This window comes from Martes martes (genome assembly GCF_963455335.1).
Source record: "Martes martes genome assembly, chromosome: 8".
Classification (NCBI taxonomy): Eukaryota; Metazoa; Chordata; class Mammalia; order Carnivora; family Mustelidae; genus Martes; species Martes martes.
Window position 1 is genome coordinate 104,179,425 of NC_137895.1, and position 19,381 is coordinate 104,198,805.

Sequence of the window (19,381 nt, forward strand, 5' to 3'; positions counted from 1 at the left end):
CTGCTTAGTGGGTGACAGCCCTCTCCGGCGGGGGCGGGGGTGGGGGTGGCGGGCAGGCAAAACCAGCCGGCTGCTGTGGCTGTCCCCATCTCTTGCTCGGACTCAGCCATGACCCTGAAGCAGGAAATGGGGAGCAGCGGAGAGCCTCTCCCTGCCACTGAGCAGGAAAACCAAGGTCCACAGAGTCAGAGCCCCCTAGTAAACGTTCGGTCTGGAACCCAGGAACGCCTGCACCCACACACACACAGCCCCACGGCAGAGCTGCCACTGGCTGCCAACACATGACCCTCTGGGTGGAGCAGAATCTGGGGCTGTTTTGTGATGTTCAGACAGTGAGTTTCAGCACACCACGGACACACCCAGCCCTGCTTGGTGGGTCCTCCCTCACTCCAGCCTCAGTTTCCCCACTTGTGAGCTATTTAGGAACCCTCCTTGGTCCCCCACTCTACCAAGGCTCCCACGGGGAAAGGAAGATAAGGTATCTCAAGAAACATCAGCTCTTTGAAAACACAAAGGCAGCAAAAGAAATGTATAAAATCATAGGATATCAGAGCCTGAAGGGATCTTAGGGATGGGCTGGTCCAAGTCTGTCATTGTCCAGATGTGGACACTAGGCCCAGCGGAAGGAAGTGACTTATCCAGGGTCACACAGCCAGTCAGCAACCCAGCTGGAACTCAGAACTCGGGTGTCTGTGACCCATCCCCAGCTCTTTCTCACTGTGCCCCCTTGATCCTAAGCGCAACAGAGAATTCGCTGGTGTGTGGCTTGCATGAACAGAGGGATTTCTGCCTTTCTAAAAATGGGGAGGAAATGCAGGATCCATGGCTGGGCACACCAGAATTTTCAGGCTGCTGGAGGGGCCATCCAACCCACCCTGCCCCCCCAACCCCAGCAAGTTCTGAGAAGTCCCACTTAAGAGAGAAAACAAATCAGCAACGCTGAGAATCTTGTCAGTCTTCCTCCTACAGCTCCTGATTCAGACCCGCCACCCTCTACAGAGCGGCTTTTTATGAAACATGCACTTTTCACACAGACTCCCCTCCTCCCACCAGGCAGGCTGAGAAAGGGGCAGACGAAGGGGGGCTTGAGGCAGAGAGGGGAGGGGATGGGGGCCTCACGCCCTTTTCTTTGGCTGCCATAAATGGTAACAAATCAAGCACCTTGTGCGCTCAGCTCTTCCAACAGCATCAACGTTCCTTCCCCCTACCCTCCTGAGGGTCCCCCAGTCTCCTCCCCACCAGGCCCCCTAGGCCCCAGGGAACGGTCACAATGGGTGTCCCAAATGGCTCAGACATCACAGAGCCCTGGCCCAGAACCCAGGCTCATCACCCTGACAAGCTGTCACTCTGATTTGGATCCCATGAGCTCTTGCCCACAGGCAGGGGAAGAAGTGTCCCTTGCATGAGTAGGGGGCACAGTCAGGCCCCAAAGCACACCTGACCTCCCAGAGAGAACACACTGGGAGCTGCTCCACACTGGATGGAGCACAAAAGGCTCCAGATCCTTCCACCAGCCACTATAATCTCCTTGGATCCCCACCCTACCCCACCCCCACTGCCTGCCCAGCCCAGGCCAGGCCAGGCTCCCCACATTCCCCAAACCCCAGGGTGTTACCTACGCAGACCTTCCACCCCTCGGCCTCTAACATTCTGCCAGGTACCACGTAAAGTGTCGTCATCAAAGGGGTCCTCGATGAGCAGCAAACTGCTCTGCTGGAGCCATTCCTTGCCCGCCACAGTCTGGTTCAAACCCTCTGTATGAGCCCCTTTCTCTGGCATCAAATATCACCTCATTTTTCCTGCTACCACCTCTGCCACCCTCCCCATCCCCCCTCTGCTCACCCAGAACCCCTTCGCCTGACTGCCTTCTCCCCAGCTGTACATCTCCCACGCTCTGGGTCCTCTGGCCCTCTCCTTTCTGCCGTCAAATACTCCCTGAGAGCCTGCCCCCTCCATCGAGCCCACCCTGCTCAGAAGACAGCTGGCAGGTGCTGGACAGGGACACATGGACACCGCCCTCCACGGTCAGGAGGGCACTGAGCATCGGACTGGGCCATGGCGGGTACTCAGGATGCACCGTCCTCTCCTGTGCCCGAGAGGCACCCACCCCAACGTGCACCTGTCAGAGGACCAGCTCACCCTCCACATTCATCTCATTCATCAGGTCTGTACACAGAGCCATGGTGAGCCTGACCGCGAGGTCCCGCTGACCTCTGGCTCCCCTTCTCTCCATGTTCCAGCACACCTGAAAGGCCATGCCTCCTCCTCACCATGTGTCGAAATACCACTCTTTTGTGGAGGATTGGCTCCAGTCCTGCCTCTTGCACACAGCCTTCCCTGTCCGCCCAGCCCTCCACCCGAACTACTAGGTGCTGCCACTGTGCATGCTCCCCAGCAGCCAAGACAAGTGGGAAACACACTAGATTATGGAATAACATGTACTGTTTATAAGTGCTCACTACATGTGAGAGGGCGTGCACAGGAACCCTGACATCACCTACTCAATGCGGTCCCTGCTGCCTCAGCATCCTGGAAGAGGAGCCGGCGGCTGGGACATGGAGGATGTCTATAAGATGCACTAACCTGGAGACACCGGCTGCATACATGGGCGCCCCCGGGCGCGCTCCACTGCCTTCTCGCATCCCTCTGGGCCAGAAGTCGGCTCCTCCCAGTGAGACTGCAAGCATCTTGAGAGCAGGGACCCAGTGGGCTCTTGTTCCCCTCCAACACGTAGCGCGGGGTCAGTGAACCATGAAAACAACTCAGGACTCACTGGCTGATCCCTTTTTTGGGAATTCAGAGGCTCAGGATGGAGGAACGTGGAAAGGGGCTGATGCACTGGAATAGAGACGCATGGTTTGCTGCGAGATGCCCCAAAGGGGTCTTGGCTCCGGGGATTCTACCCCCGACCAACTCAGACATACCCAGATGGCCCAGCCAGGCACAGAGCAGATCACAGGAGCACCAAGGCTGCCAAATCTTGGCGCCGGAGGCTGTCGTGGTGGCTGGGCAAACACAGCCTAAGCTGCTGGATGGCGGCAGGAGCGGGGGCGGGTCTTAGCCTCCCCATTCCCCATCTGCTCCTGACCTCTCTCCCCAGGAGGTGGGGAGGATACTTCCAGGGGATAAGCAAATCCCAGCAGTGGCATCTGGCATTTGGGAGGAAAAACCCTTCAGCAGACAGCTACCATTTCTGCTTTTGCCCCTTCTTTTGGTGTCAGCACCCCTGTTTTCCTTTGGGGAATCCCCCTCTTCCCTGGTGCATACAGCCCTGCACCATTGGTCAAGGTGCTCTGCTCAGCCCTGGCCAAATACAGCCTCAGACCCTCTGTCCTGGGAAGCCAATTCCTGAGCAGTGAGCCCCAGGGGCCAAAAACAGACAGAGTCAACATAACCAAGGTCATCATTAGCTCGTGGTACCTGGACACCAAGAGCAGCCCTGGCTCCTGTCCCTGTGTGTGGCCTGTTGCTCAGCTTTCCTTTCTAACCCATGAGCTAACCTTGTCTCCGCACAGACACTGAAAGCTCAGCAGATAGAAACACAGGGCTGAAGACAGCAAGAGAAGGGAAAAGAAAGCCAGGCCGTGAAAATAACAGATGCCCACCAGAGTGGGTCACCCCCAAATGTCAAACAACACTGCCGGGCCGTGGTCACCGAGACAGATTAAAAGGCAGGTCTCTGTGTTCTTGAGTTTGCCACAGTTGGGGTGTGGTGTTCGCAACCCACGAGCCCCAGAAGCCATCCAGGAAACAGTAAGCTAAAAACGGGGATGCCAGCTTACACCCAAGGGTCACACACCCTCGGAGGGAATCTAACTGAATTCACAACTGACCCCGGAACCACACTGACCCCCATCCCACTCAAGAATCTGCATATTCAAATATGCTACTAGAATTCTTAGGAAGATCTTTTATACATGTGTATTAATTATAGCACACTGTGGTTATTAATTTCTTACATAGAACTATTACCAAGAGAACAAAATGCTATTATTAATAGAAATGCATTTTACGCATGTATAAAACAAAAAAAAACTGAGTATAACTTTTGACTTCCCCAAAACTTAACTACTAATTGTTTACTTTTGACTGGAAATCTTGCCAATGACATGAAGGGTGGATCAGCACACATTTTGTATGTTGTATGTGTCATATATTGCATTCTTACACCAAAGTATGTAGGAGAAAAGAAAATGTTAAGAACATCACGAGAAGGGCACCTGGGTGGTTGAGTGGGTTAAGTTTCTGCCTTCGGCTCAGGTCATGATCTCAGGGTCCTGGGATCGAGCCCCGTTTGGGCTCTCTGCTCAGCAGGGAGTCTGCTTCCCCCCCATCTCTCTGCCTGCCTCTCTGCCCACTTGTGATCTCTCTGTCAAATAAATTAATTAAATCTTTTAAAAAAATTAAATGTGCTAAACGCTAAAAAAAAAAAACCAACACATTTATAGTACTATTCTGTAAAAAATGTATTTATAAACAGACCCACACAGTTCAAACCCATGTTGTTTGAGTGTGAACTGTGTATATAAATACACACACACACACATTCATATCATGAAAATGTTTCTGAAGTTTATATAGTCACACACATATACACATGTATATATACATGCCAGATGTGTGTTTATACGCGTATGTGCACACACATATGCACACATATACATATACGTCTACACATCCATGCGCACTGTTGGGGGGCAAGCGCAGTGGAGCTCTGAGAACTCACAGCTTAGTGACCCAAGGGCAAGACACAAGTGCAGAGCCAGACCAGCAGAAGGAAAGGAACTAAAGCCCCCCAGGAACCTGCCCCACCATCCCTGCCCCCCGCGGACTCCTCACCCAAAGACAGACACCTGCTGACTGCTCCAACTCCACCCTTTCTGGCTTCGACGGGCAAGCAGTGTATGTCCTCTGCCACCATGGGGTCTCAGGCCCAGAGAAGTCTGAAAGGACGCCCCCTGCCCTGATCCTGGGGGAGGACAAGCAGTGGGAAGGGCCGCCCCACTTGAGCACGCGCCACACGGAGCCTCAGGAGGGGCACATGGGCTGAGCCTGCCATGACAGAGCAGGACTGCACTCGGGTTCTGCTCCAATGTGGCTGGCAGCTCCCCTCACACCAGCTGCAGGCTCTGACATGGGCAGAAACACAATTAAACCCCTGCGCCCTCCTTTCCTTTTCTGCCAGAGGACAAAGCTAATCGTGCCTTTCCTCTCACAGGCTCTTCCCACTTCTCCCTCACACCAGAAATCAATTTTCAGACCATCCCACTTAATTTCTAACTCCCCAACAGGAAGAGAAACTGAGGCGTAGGGTGACAAACGGAATTTTCCAAGTGCTCATCACTCATCGTGCAGCGACCATGTTAAGACCACCACAGGCCTACCCAGAACAACATCACAAGACAAAATGGCCAGCCAAGGGCCAGGACACCAAATCCCGTGAGTGGGCAGCATTTCTGGGAACTAGAGCAATGGAGGCAACAGTATTCTCCAGAGCCCTCGGGGAGAATGTGACGCATGCAGGAAAGAACACACTGGTGAACCACTGCGCAGGCGGACACCCTCCAAGGGCTTGCTGTGACAGGCTGCTGGTCACAAAGCCACCTTCCAAGGCAGTGAGCACGTGCGGCTGCACGGTCTTGTTTGGCTACATGGGATATTCCATCCGGGGGCCAGTATGCGCCCCCACAGCATGGAGCCTTTCCTTTAGATAAACCCCAATTGTAATCAAAGGGTATCACCTGCAAAGGGCATCCTGTTATGAGCCTGCCCAAGCCCCCTTACCTAGCATTCCTGTGCACTTCGGTCAGCCCACAGACCAACGCACATGTACTGAGCACCCATCATGAGCAAGTGAGGCATGGAAGATAAGACAAAGGCCCCTCCCACCCACTTCCTCCTGTTCACGGCCTTGGGTGATGAATGCCTCTAGCCTCAGTGTCCTCATCCACCCATACGTACCACTGTCCACTCGTGGTTGTTGCAAGGATTTAAAGTGTCCAGAAGATGCTAGCAGAGTGGAGGGGCCAGATACGAAACATACAAGCAGGGCCATATGGTTAGAACCCTGCCATATGGTAAACCCTGCCATGATGAGGTGAACAGAATCTGAAATACTCAGTGGCACAATATGCAGGGTCAGGCTACTGGGAAGCTGTGAAGGAAACAGTCATCATTCTGGGGTACTCTCCTAACTGCACAAAAATAGCTCGAACAACCTAGACTGTACAGAACTGACCATCCACCGATCTGAGAAAGGCCCTGATCATCACTAAGTGGTCACCTCCTGACCCGTTTCTGTTTGGCGCTGGGACTGGTGGAGGGAAGGCACAAATCATCAGTGGGTCATAACCAAGTACACGTAACTCTGATCCTGTTATTACAGGGCTGCGCCGAGCCAGACTGGAAGCACGGATCCAAGAAAAGCACAGTCTAAAGTCAGCAGAGGAAGGAGCTGGATTGGGATGACCTCCCAGAGAGGTCGTAGAAAGAATAGGTGCTCTGAACCTGGCTTCAGATCCCAGTTCTGTCGCTTTTGAGCTCTGATTTGGGGCAAAATCCCTAGCCTGCCAGAGCTTCCAACTTCCAACTTCCAACTTCTCGGAGACAAAATGTGAATAATCCTACCTCACCTCATACCTCATCAGCTGCTGTGGAGAGTTGATAAGGGAACAAAGCAACTAGGGAAGTGCCCAGCGCCATGCACCATGCCTGGCCAACTACGCAGCCCCATCACGCCATGAGAAGGAGTGGCTAGAAGGGCTGCTGATGTCCTCCTGGGGCCCTACCCTTCTCCGTCCTCATGAGCACAGGGGTTCTGCTGCGCTCTGAGGGGAGGGTGGCATGGTGTCAAAGGACGGAAGATCAAAGTCTCTATGTAACAAAAGACATGTAAGGCCTTCATGGAGAATGTTATGACAGCTTACAGAAGACATTAAGAAGGCCTCATATAGGAAGTATACCATGTCCATGAATACAAACACATGACTAGAATACAACTGATATTCATGAATGGAAATACAGAAATAGCAATTCTCCCCAAGTTGATCAATAGACTCAACGCAAAGCCAATCCAATCACCAACAGGGCTGCTTGCCTGGCGGAGGGTGGGGAGACGGGTTGACTGATCGATCAATTGATTTTTGGTGAAACTAGACAAACTGATCCCAAAATTCATGTTTGCATAAATCTCTTTTGAGAACCAAAGGCCAAGAACAGCCAAAACATTCCTGCAAAAGCATCAGATGAGAGGATTTGCCCAATCGGATATCAAGACTTAGTATTAAGTTGTGCTCATCCACAGCAGAGCCATGACTGACAACTGGAAGTTATGAAGCTGCTCCTTCACAGAGGCTTCCACAAGCCATGTCCTAGAGAAACCCCTGCGTACATACACCAGGAGCCTTGTATGGGAATGTTCACGGAAGTATGTTTAAAAAGAAGGAAGTAATCCAAATGCTTATCATCAGAAGAATGACAACAGAACTCTATGGAACAGTGACAATAAGTGCATGACAGCCACACATACCAACATGAACCAATCAATAAATGTAATATTGAATTAAAAAAAAAATTCAGGGGCGCCTGGGTGGCTCAGTCGGTTAACCGTCCAACTCTGGATTTGGGGCTCAGGTCACGATCTCAGGGTCATGAGACAGAGCCTGCTTAAGATTCTCTCTCTCCTTCCATCCCATTCTCTCTGCCCCACCACCCGCCCCTCATCCGCAGTTGCTCTCTATTAAAAAACAACAAACAGATGATTCCATCTAAAAAAAGTTTTAAAACAAGCCAAGCCAAATCAAATGATACAGTGTTTAAGGATGCTTACATATGTGGAAGCACTACAAAGAAATATAGCAAACACAAAACGTCAGGATAATGGCTCTCTCTAGAGGACGGGTTGGGGGCATGCTCAGGAAGGGGCTCACAAAGGTTTCATTATTTATTTATTTATTTGACAGAGAGAAACAGCCAGAGCGGGAGCACAAGCAGGGGGAATGGGAGAGGAAGAAGCAGACTCCCCACCGAGCAGGGAGCCCGATGCAGGGCTTGATCCCAGGACCCTGGGATCATGACCTGAGCTGAAGTCAGATGCTCAACAACTGAGCCACCCAGGTGCCCCTGGTGTTTTAGTTCTTAAACTGCATGGTTGGTATGTGTTCTTTATGTAATTTTTTAAACTGCATGAATTTCATATGATGTATTCCAACATTTAAAAAAAATTTAAATGGCTGTTTTTCTGGTTAGTAAAGTGACCTGGGCCTGGAACCCCATGTGCCCTGTCAGTCTGCTCAGGTCACAGGCCCATCTGCCCCACAGAGTCCAACACTGAGTGTGCCAGAGGGAAGGACCCACCCTTCCAGCACCCAGGGCCAAAGGCCCATGGGGACCCTGTAGTAGGACCACGGGCCCAGCCGGCCTGCTGCCGACCTAATTCACTGCACCAGCAGCAAAGTGAAGCAGGGGCAGAGTGTGGGCCACCTCGCCCAGGAAGGTGGGAGGTAAGTGTACAGGGTGGCGGGTGCCGCTGCAGGCCCTGGGAGCTGAGACCACACACCCCCGCCCCCACCGCCTTCCACTCCCATCCTCCATCCCAACAGATCTTCCTAAACTTCATGGATCCCCATTTCTAGCACATATCCCTAAGACCAGAAGACATTTGGAAAAATCCCCAGCCTAAAGAGACATGTGGGGCCCCTTGCAGGGCTCCAAAGCCCTGCCCAGCACTGTCGCTCAAGCCTCTGGGCATCTGACGCTGTGAGAGGGGCTCCCTGTGCATCCCGCAGGCCCAGCTAAGCAGCATTCCTACAGAACGCATCCGCAGCCTCATCTGGACCTCATCACAGCCCTGGAAGACACTTGATACCGTCAAGTGTAAAGAAATCCAGGCACCAAGAGGTAGGGCAACCTTCAAAACACAGGCGTTGTTCCTGGAGACTCTGACTCAGTAGGTTGGTAGGTGGGAAGGAGGGACAGGCAGGCAAGGGGACATGGCCTCTGTGCATGTACAAAAGGTCTCTGGTTGATCTGAATCTACACCATCATGAAGAACCTCAGAGCAGACAGAAAGCTCTGAAGGCAGTAGCCATGTCTCTGTTCTTGGCCAGTGCCCTTCCCCGGTCCCAAAACCCACTATAGCAGGACCTTCCTGCAGGCCCCAGTGCACTAAGCCACCCAACACAAGGGAGAAGACTTGAAACCCCACAGACTTCCCTTCCAAGGCCTTCTCCGGGTCCCCTGGGAGACTTCAAAGCTTGCTGGAGCCCAAAGGAAGAAAAGGCAGAGTCCATCCAGACAGAACCGCAGACTCATGACATTAAAAGATATTTTAGGTATCCCCTGAAGCCCCGTGACTACTTAGAAAAAGAGTAGGGGGGCAACAGCCTACCTCCACCCTGTCCTGAGTCCCCCAGCTGTGGACCTGCTCATCCCCTGGACCACGTGCCACTTGTACTGTCCCTGCCCCAACCCCCCAGCCCCACTTCTGCTGGCAGATTAGCTTTCAAATGTGAGCAGGGACAAAGCTGGCTCAGAAGACTTAACTCTGCCCGACGGGTTTAGCTCAGCTTCAAAGCTTCCTAACTGGAACCAAATAAGCGGGCATATCGCAGCTGGAAGGGAGAGGCCGGAAGGAGTGGGAGGACGGGGGCATGGCTGTAAGCTGGATTACCTACAGCAACAGCTTGCAGCCTGAGTGACACAGCGAGGCCTGTCATGGTGGTCACTGCCGGAAAGACCAAATACCCCTTTCCTCCGAGCCCTGGGGACAAAGTCAAGAGCACCCGCAGCCTCGGGTGCACACTTCATGGCAGGGGAGGGCCCTCTTGTCATCAGAAGTCACATCACACTCACCACCCGGAAGCCACTCTCAAGGGGCACCACCCAGACTGATGGCGCCCTTTGTTTCTCTGGGTTCAGTCCATTTCACGGGCGCAGGACCCTCTGTCTCTCTCCCTGGGCTACAAGCTCTCCCCAGGCACAGGCTCTGGATCAACATGTCTCCGTCTCTGTCCACCCTTGTCCTATTCCTGGAACCCCACCCTCATCTAGCCCACAAACTCCTACCCATCCTGCAAAATCCAGGTGTCACTGGATCTGCTCTGATGTCTTCGTGTATCTTCTCTCTACTAAGCAGTATTAACTACTTCTATTAAGTAACTCAACGGAGCACCTACTGCTCAGAACTAGAACCGTTTGTTTGACTCTTCCAAGAGGGACTCTGAGCAGCTCAAGGGCCTGGCTTACAGCACTCGATCAGTGCACGCAGGGCCCACTACCCACAGTGCATCCAGTCAGCCCTTTCAGTAGAAGAAACAAAAAGACACATAATTCACTAAGTCTTTTTTCCAAACTAGGAAACTTAGACAGTTTTCTTCCCCCTTCCCCTTTATTTCTGATGGACGCAAACATTCTAGAGAGGGAGCGTGGGACAGCCACCACGCAGGGCTGGGGGAGGGGGAAGGACAAGTCAAGTCAGGCCACCCGGGGGCAGGGTCCAGGCCTGTTGCTGTCCCTCCCTAGAATTCTGGGGAAGGGGAGATGGCTTGGCTCTAACCCCTGCCTTGGTTAGTAGCCCTTAGCCCTGTGTTCAAATGCTTGGTGGAGGACAGGCCAGATGACCTCTCGATTCCACGACTTCCTGGCCTGAGAAAGCTGATCCGCCCTCTGCGAGCCCAGTCAGCCTGTTCTCACCAACTGGAGGCTCCTGTGCACGCAGCAGGCATTCAGTAAATAGTTGCGGCATGAGTGAATGGGCTCAATTGGGACCCCAAGAGCCCAGCAAGCCCCAGAGTCCGCTGCCAAGTTCAGCCAAGGGCAGCCAGGCACACAGAGGCACGGCAGAGGGAGGGTGAGGCCCCCATCCTCAGAAAAGGTCGGTGGTGTTTGGGGGCTCTTCCCTGGCAGGCCAGCCAAAGGGAGGACAGACCTGCGGCCCTTCCCTCAAGGTGGGGACAGCGCTCACCCTGTTGCAGCCGGGACTTTCTCTTTTCTATCCTCTTCCTCCCCGCCCCCTCTTGATTGACACCAGTGCTGGCTCCGACATCATTTAAAAATAGACACTAAGACATGGAAGTTTAATTTTTAATGCTTTGGAAAGGAAGTGAACACAGAGCTGGCATTCCCTCATGGCCACGTCCTGGGGTCTCGGAGTACCAGCCCCCTCTCCCTGCGCAGAGCCCTGCCTGACCCACCCAGAAGGCCTACTTGCCGGGGCGCTCTGGGGAAACAGCCCGATGCCTCATGCCCGAGCATTTCGGGACACCTCCAACTCTTGTTGCCCAGCTCAGCCAGTCTCCTGCTTGGAGAGGCCACGTCCCAGACCCATTTAGACCCTGTTCAGACCCCTCAGCCCGCTTACCACTTCCATTCCCTGACAGAAGGTATCCCACAGGCTCAGTAAGACACCCAGGCATCCAGCTCCGCTCCTGGGCCACCACAGAGCAGCGGGGAGCCAGGGAGCCCACAGAAGAACTCATGATGCAGCCAAGCCAGTAACAAACATAAGCCTCCATTGTGGCTAGACAGCCTGAACCAAGTGGCCAGCACGGAGAGGGCAAGTGAACAGCCTATGAGGAGCCAAGCCCCAAAGGCCTGACCCCACTTAGGGGAGGTTAATCAGGGCGTCCACCTAGTACCCTAGGCACGGCAGCCCTGCCCCAACCTTTCCCCTGTTCCAGCAGACACACTGGCTAATTGGCCTTTATTAAGAGAGCAATCCACAAGGAAGAGACTTTCCAATGGAGCTGGAATGTCACTGCTCTGCCAGCCCTGATTTGAAGTGATGGGACAGCTCTGCTGGCAACCATGAAAAGTGACCATTATCCTGAGTGGCAATTATGCCAGCAACCCCAGGCCCGCCCCTGGCCCCTCCGTGTCAGATAAGAGCTGGATTTCGGTTGGGAGAAGCTGGGCTGGGATCACAATCTGCTGTGCAGAGAAGGTGGACACAGGCCCCCAGCACCCAGAGCCCGCCCCTGCACTCTCTCTCTGCCCTGTCCAGGGTTTAAAGCTCTGAGTCTCCTTTGCCCTCCTGGAGAGGCTCCGATTCACTCCACCTCTCCCTAGAGAAGTCCCCCAGACGGCCCTGGGAGCACTCAGGGACAGAGCTGATGGAGGGAACCACCCCGGGCTTTCCACTGCTGGGGAAATACCCTGGGATGGGTTTGATTGCTGGTATACAGGCCCCTCAGGGTGCTGCCCCCAACAGGCAGGCACCCAGCAGCTGGTAAGTCACCTGTCTTTTTCTTGGTAAGGAGGAGAAGCACTGGCCGCATAGCCCCGCCTCCCTCTGGCCCCTGGTGATGTCACCCAGGCCCTCGGTAAGAGCAGAACCCTAGAAGCTCCACCCAGTGGCCAGGACCCAGGATTCTCCTGCCTGTGAGGGGGTGCAGGGTGACAGCTGCACCTCTCCTGGGCCCTGGGAATCCTCCCAGCGGGCTCCGAGGAGGCAGGGGGGTGTGGCGGCTGTGGTGGGTTTGGAGAAATACCAGGTAGGCTCCAGGATCTATAGGAAGATCTCTATCTATTGATTGTGGGCCTCAGGTTCAACTCTAATGACTCAGAAAAGTCTCCTTGGAGGATCTGAGCCATGAGACTAGAAAAAGTGATAGCTACTTAAGTCCTAACAATTGCTCTGGGTCCCAGAGGGCTTGGGCTCTGACCAGCCCTGCATCCCTCCTCACCCCGACCCTCTCACTCCCCTCCAGTCTTTGTGTGTGCACTGGAAAGCAAAAGAAGTGGCCCAGGGGTCCTGCCTCATTACCCACCCCAACTGCCCTTGGCCTAGACACCTTCACACTTTTGCTTCGGCTCTTCCCTCTGCTCCCTCACTCATATCAGGCCCGGCACCTGCCTGCAGGATGTCTTCGTTCAAGTAAAGCGCAGTGACCTGCCCTGTGCCCGAATCCTGGCTAACTCCCTGCTACGTCCTTCCACCTCCCAGGGAACACAATGGCAGGCTCTCTTACACATGCAAGCCTCAATTGCTCTTCTGCTAACTTTCCACCTTTCCTACTTCATCATCTCATGAGCGACTAGCATAAAAGAACTGGGTCCTTGAGACCCAATGTCTCCCAGCTCATAGCATGCCACGGGAATTCTGAAAATACTAAGTGATCAGAAAAGTCAAAGATTTGGAGAGAGAGACTCCCTTGCCTGGTAGAAGAGTGGTGGTAGGTAGCTCCTAATTAGGAAGAGACAGCAAGGTCTCTCGCTGTAACCAAAAAAAGAAAGCCACTCCATCAATCAGCTCATTAACCTCTGCCAAGCTCTTAAGGGAAGATGAAAAGAGCTGCTTGTCCCCGCACAGCTAAGTTGCTAGGAGAGCCTTCAACACAGGCAAGTTTGAGAACTAACTTCTCTTCCCTATCGAGCGGGACTCGGGAATCCCTACCACACAATGAGATGTGGATTTACCACTCTGGCCATCCATTCATTCACTCACAAACTTATCATGAGTACCTCTAACGTGCAGGGCACCGACCCCTGGGCCACGTATGTGGGGGATGGAAACTAAGTAGGAACTGAGCTGGAAAAGGAAGGAGCCACAAGCCGCTATACCTATTCTGGCCAGCAGGTGGCGGGGTGGGGGTGGGGAGGAGGGCTGCTGAGTGGGAGGTGTTGGCCAAGGCCCTGCGCTTCCCTATCAAGGGCTTCCTAGTGAGTGGTAAGATACGCAGAGGTGGGGGCAAGGCGGAAAGGTAGGTTGAGGCTACCAACAAGGGCAGAGAGGGAAACTCCGCAATGAGAGTAAGGCAGCATTCGTGTAAATCATAGACATCAAATACCCACCACCACTTGGCTGACACTGATGCTCACAAATGAGGACCAGGAGCACCTGGCCCAAGGAGGCCATGAAATCATTCTTGACATTCCAATGGTTCTGCCCCAGTTTCCACAAAACCCTCAGCACAGGACAGGTTAACACCCTAACAGCAGTGCCCTGAGGGCCCCAGACCATGCAGGCATCCAGGGAAATTCAACTCAAACAATCTCCAACTGGGCTCCTCAGAAGAGAAGTAGCGGCCTGCGCCCCAAGCCGGAAAGGAGGCTCCCTCCCCAGAGAGAAGGAAAGGGTGCAGGACATCCCATAACTAATGAGGTCCAACATGAGGGAGGCCATCATCACAACAGCCTCCCCTCCCCTACCTTGAGACTGGAAAGGAAACCCAGTTCTTAAGGGATAAAGCGATTTGCCCAAGGTCACAGGAGAAGCTAACACGGAACCAAGACTAGATTCCTTCTTCTTCCCACCCAGCCCTGAGCTACTCCCTTCTGTGGGAACAGTCACCGCCCCCCACACACACCCGAAAAAGTTTTGTCAGTTAAAGCTGGTCACTTCACACAAGTGTTCAACATCAAAGCACAACTGCTTCTAACCAGCTTCACTGTGAATGACTTTCTCCTGCCCCCAGTGCTCCTTCTGGACCATGGGCGGCTGACAGGCCCTGGGGCAGAGCCAAACATCTGTGCTGACTACGCTGGGTCTCTGGCAAAGAAAAACGGAGGCAGCAGTCGGGATGAAGGAGCCATGAGATAGGAATTTAAGAAGTTTTAAAATCTGCCAAACTTGTATTCCTTTTTGCACACATGCACACGTGTGTGCCCATGGCCTTCAGAAGCACAGAGAACCGAGAGCCATTCCAAGTTGCCCCACTCACCGACCCCTTCTCTAGAAAATCATCCTTCACCGAGGACAGGGCACTCCCTTTGTCCCTTCCAGTCTTTGGGGCTCTGGGAGCCTGGGAGGGCTGGCTGGTGTTCCATGGTGGGAGCACATGGCCAGCCCTCTCCCTGCCCAGTCCACTGCAATCCCTCAAAAGCAGCTGCCTGCCACCCTATGGCAGCAACCCTCCCTCACTCTCCTTTTCCAAACATGCCCTAACTCGGGGGCAGATCTGCAGGCTAACAAACGCATCTCCCGGCTTGGGACAGGGGCTCCTCTCCTCTTCCAAAGACTCACTGAAGGAAGTGATCTCTGCCATCTCTCCCAGCCCCCACCTCATGCCCACAAAACCCAGGCATATTGTCTTCTTGTATATTCAAGAAGAATACAAGAAGAAACTTGAGAATCATCCACATTTGTGCCTGTCTTCCACTCAAGGTCACAGCTGTTAAAAATTCTGGCCCCACACCGATTTCTGCAGGTTACCCGGTGGGGGGGCACTTGCGCCAGGGGAAGGAGGTGGTGGCAAACTTTGCCAGCCACAGAGGAGTAGAGTAAGTCTCTCCTGGAAGACAAGTAATTCGGAGCCTCCATTCAGCCACCGAGGAGAGAGAAAGATGAATGAAAGAGGGGGGGGGAAACGATTTTTAAAAAAACACACACACTTACCGTTGTGCAGAAAGCAGGGCAATGCAGCACCACGGAGGAAGAGGGGAGCACGCTACGGTAAGCCCCGAAGAGGAGAGGTGGCAAAGCAGAGCTAAACGCAAGGACTTACCCAGAATATCAGATTGAAGAGGAACATCATGTACTTCAAGCAGCAGAGGCAGCCCCTGGCCATGTTGCACTTCTTAAATTCTAGGAGAAAAACAAAGGACAGGTCCAGGTAAAACACCACGTACTTGCTGCCTTTGGGTGCATTGTACTTGTCAGTCTTGACGCCAGCCTCAGCGCGGCTCTGTCCCCGGGAGCCCGCGGTGCCGTAGAAGGCTCCAGCCGTGAAGCCGCGGCCGAACGGGCGGCCCGAGGTGGACGGCTTGGCAAAGTCCGAGTCCTTGCTGTCCAAAGATGGACTCCGGTGGATCGAAGAATCCTCGCTACTCGACTTCTCCATGCTCGCGTCGTTCCCGGGGGGCGCGAGGGGCGGGGGGCATCGCTCCCGGAGTGGGACGGAGGGGGCGCCCAAGTCGGGCACGGGCTGCGGGTGGGCTGGCGGAACCCTGAACGCCCCCTCTCTGCACCGGGGCCACTCCCGGCCAGACCCTGTGCTCAGGAGCCGCTGCCTCTCGGACGGCGCCCCGCTCCCAGCAGACTGGCCCGGGAGGGCTCTGCGGTGCGGCGCGGCGCGGCTCTACGCGCGCTCGCGAGCGCTCTCCGGGAACTGGCTGGCCTGCGTAACTTAACGTCTTTGGGGAGGCTGCAATTTGATTTCTTTTTCCAGAGCGTCAGCTCGCCTCCCGGTGCACCGGCCGCTCCTGGCGAGGCACAAGGGCACCAGGATCCAGGTCCCCGGGCACACCTCTCGCTGCCCAGCCCCGGTGCTGAGCCCGGCCACTTTGCGGGCGCTCCGCCTCCTTTCGCTCGGCGACTTTGCGGAGCTGCTCGCCGGCCCTGGGCTGCCCGGGCGCGCGGCGGGCAGTGCCGAGGGATCCGCCGCAGCTGCCACCGCTGGGCTTTCCCTGCGAAATCCCAGCCCGGACTCCCGACTCTGAAATCGCCGGGAGCCCCCTCCCCGGGCCCTCGGCCCCGCCCCCCTGCTTTGCATTCGACCAATGAGCACTGGGCCTGCCAGGGGGCGGGCAGCCTCCCCCTCCCCAATGACACATTATCTTTAATAGGATTAGCGTTCTGCTGTGTGCCTATACCAGTGCGCCGGGAGCCCTCACTAAATGTCAAGGGCTCTGGAGCTGGGGGTGAACCAGAACCTTCATCGGAAGGCGCTGGTCTCTTCCACGGGAGAAAAGGGGGCGGTGAGAGAAAGGGAATGGCTGGAGGTACCAACGACCCAAGGAAACCAGAGGAGAGGGCTGGGGAGGACAGGAGGAGGAAAGAAGCGCGGCCACTGTCGAGCTGGCCGCCGCCCCCTGTGCACACGGGACCAGTCCGACCCGAGGCACACGGTCCCTCCGGTACACACGCGCGCACACACGCTTTTGCACACGTGGATCTGGCTACCACACGTAGGGAAAAGAGACCGCAGGGGAGGCGCGAGGTGTGGGAAAGGCGCTTGGGGCCTCCGCGGGGCGCGCGCCGCCTCCCCGCCCCCTCCGCGCGCGCGCGCACGCTCCAGCACACACGCGGCTCCGCGAGACTCCTGCAGCTGCGCGAGCCCCCCCCAACCCCCACCGCCCCCGCGTTCCCGGGTGGGATGCCGTGCTCGCTGGGACCCCAGCTGGGCTGAGAAGAGGAGGTGGCAGAAGTAGTGTCCTGCCTTGCCCCTCTGAATCCTGCCTGTGCCAAGGGTGATGTTGGAGTGCTCTTGGACCCAGGCTGGGTTTTCTCCCTTGAGGACTGCACAAAAGGGGCTGGTCAAGGGAAACAGCACGAAGAATGCTCTTGCTAGGGGCTAGGGAACACCCAGGAGGAGCCCTTCATGCCCTGGGCTTGTGCGTAAGTCTGCACAGCTGATCAGGAGCGACCATAGTTGGCAAGCAAAGAAACTAGAAGACTTGGGCGGGGGGATGGTGAGGAGCCCACGTCTCCTTTCTGCCATCAGGAAGAGAGTGCGGGGAGCCCCTGAGAGGGGCTTCGTATTTATGAAGCTCTGTACCCCAGCACCCAACACCGGGCTTGGCCTCTAGCAGGCGCTAGACAAGGATGGCTGGATAGAATTCCTGCCTTCCCCGGGGAGCAGGAGTGTGATATGTCCAACCTGGATCCCATCAGACATGTATTCCACACCTGCTACGTACTGAGTGTTGGGCCAGGCCCTTGAGGAGACAGATACAAGGTGTGCTGCTTCCTGCCCTTCAGACGCACACAATCTAGTCCAAGGTGGTGGGCAGGAACATAACTGGCTATGGCGGAGGCAGAGAGGGACACTCATTCCAATGGGATTGAACTGAAGACCCTCATCACAGGTCGGCTGGGGTGGCCCTCTACGGAGTCTGCACCCTCTCTGGCTCCGAGGCAGCAGGGGCCATCCCTCAGCTTCTTTAAAGGGACCTGCAGTGGTGTTACTATTCTAAGCCCCTTCCCCACTTAGAGGGCAGCCCAGCAGTGAAACCTAGGGAGTGTCATGGCCATGGCACCTTGGTCTCCTGGTTGAGCACAGCAGTCCTCTGGATGCTATCCACAGATGAGAGGCAGGTGTCTAGCTGGCTCCCGACTGACCCCATTGCCACCTGACTGGAATGGCTGACGCCTTTTGTCCTCTTCAGCCTCCACCGGCTCCCAGGGGCTCCCGGCTGCCACTTCGTTCTCATAACATTACTTCTTTGATGCAGAAGAGATCGTTTACCAGCTGGACTGTGAGTCAGGAGACCTGTTTTTCACTCTGAGCTCAATGTTGAGCCGTATGATCAAGGACAAGGTGGTTTGCCTTTCTGAGCTACTATTTCTTCCTCTTTAAAATGGGGATTAATAGAGCCTACACCCCGAGAGGTGTCGGCAGAATAAAGTGAGCTGGCAGATGCGAGACCAATCTGAGCCCTGTAAGCGCTGAGCAAATTCAAGGGCCTGGTGTCACTGGCCTCAGACAGACTTCGTGTCAGCACAGGCCCTCCCAGGCTGCCCCCCCCCCAACGTCTTCCTCTCTCTTTCTCTCTCCCTTTTTTTTTTCCATCAACTCACACCTTGTTCAGTAAGAAAAGCGTCTGCCTTGTCCCTAGATCGTTCCTCCTTCATTCCTGATTATAAGTGGATTCAGGCCAGTAATTATTTCCTCAGCAGTGGAGGCCCTGATGGGCCAGGGTGAAGGAGGAGGTAAGAAGAGGAGGCTGCCCAGTATAAGAGTTCTGCTCACTCCTGGCCACCTGTGTCAGGAGGGCATTGAAGGCCTGGTCCTCAGTCCATTAACAAAGTTCAGTGATGTCCCATCAGGGCACCCAGCTTAGTCATCATCAGGATGATAAGAGCAACAGAGAATTGCAAGGCCTCATTACATCCCAGGCACCCAGCTTCACAAACAGCAACTGAGTCCTCCTGCCAACCCTATAGAATAGCGATGTTATTATTCCCATTTCGCAGGTAAGTAAACTGTATGATTTCAAAGCCCATTTCTTCACTCTCCTAGGCTCAAAACCTAGTTTCCAACCTTGGGAATCTTCCAGTCTAAAAGGCAGAATCTAAAAGCACAACAGAGAATCTGAAATTTTGTGTCCTGATGAGAGGTCATAGAGAAAAGGACTTCATAAAAAAGGACCTAAAAAAAAAGCCTTCTGCCCCCACTCCAAGACTGTACGTGGAGAAGCCCAAAGAAGAACGATACAGCCAGTTCCAAGACAGGACCAGCAAGGAGCTGTCCCTTGTACCCCCTGGAGTGGGCGTAGCCAGGGAGAGAGGGGTGTAAGGGCACCCCAGAAGGCCCCTCACTGAGGGGCAATGAGGAGCCAGGCCTGCCTGGAGCAGGAGAAGGTGCCTGGGAGTCAAAGTGAGCTACTGGGCATGGCCTTGCATGACACAGGAAAAGTTTGGAGCTCATCCTGGAGCTCCCCAAGCAGTGGAAGCACATGACAACACCGGTGCCCTAGGAAGCTGGGCCTGCAGCATGGACAG

The 19,381-nt window shown here is 54.7% G+C and overlaps 1 protein-coding gene across 2 annotated transcripts in view; it reads right to left on the bottom strand.

Moving 5' to 3' along the window:
- The window catches only part of TSPAN9 (tetraspanin 9), a gene marked incomplete at its 5' end in the record, with an annotated part of 192,392 nt that overhangs the window by 68,243 nt on the left and 104,768 nt on the right, over positions 1–19,381 (bottom strand). The window contains one exon of one of the 2 annotated variants that reach the window (XM_080811544.1): positions 15,444–15,523. In XM_080811544.1, coding sequence (XP_080667670.1) covers positions 15,444–15,506 — 63 coding nt within the window. Of the gene's footprint in view, positions 1–15,443; positions 15,780–19,381 lie in introns of those variants that run through there. The other variant, XM_080811543.1, reaches the window with a different exon arrangement.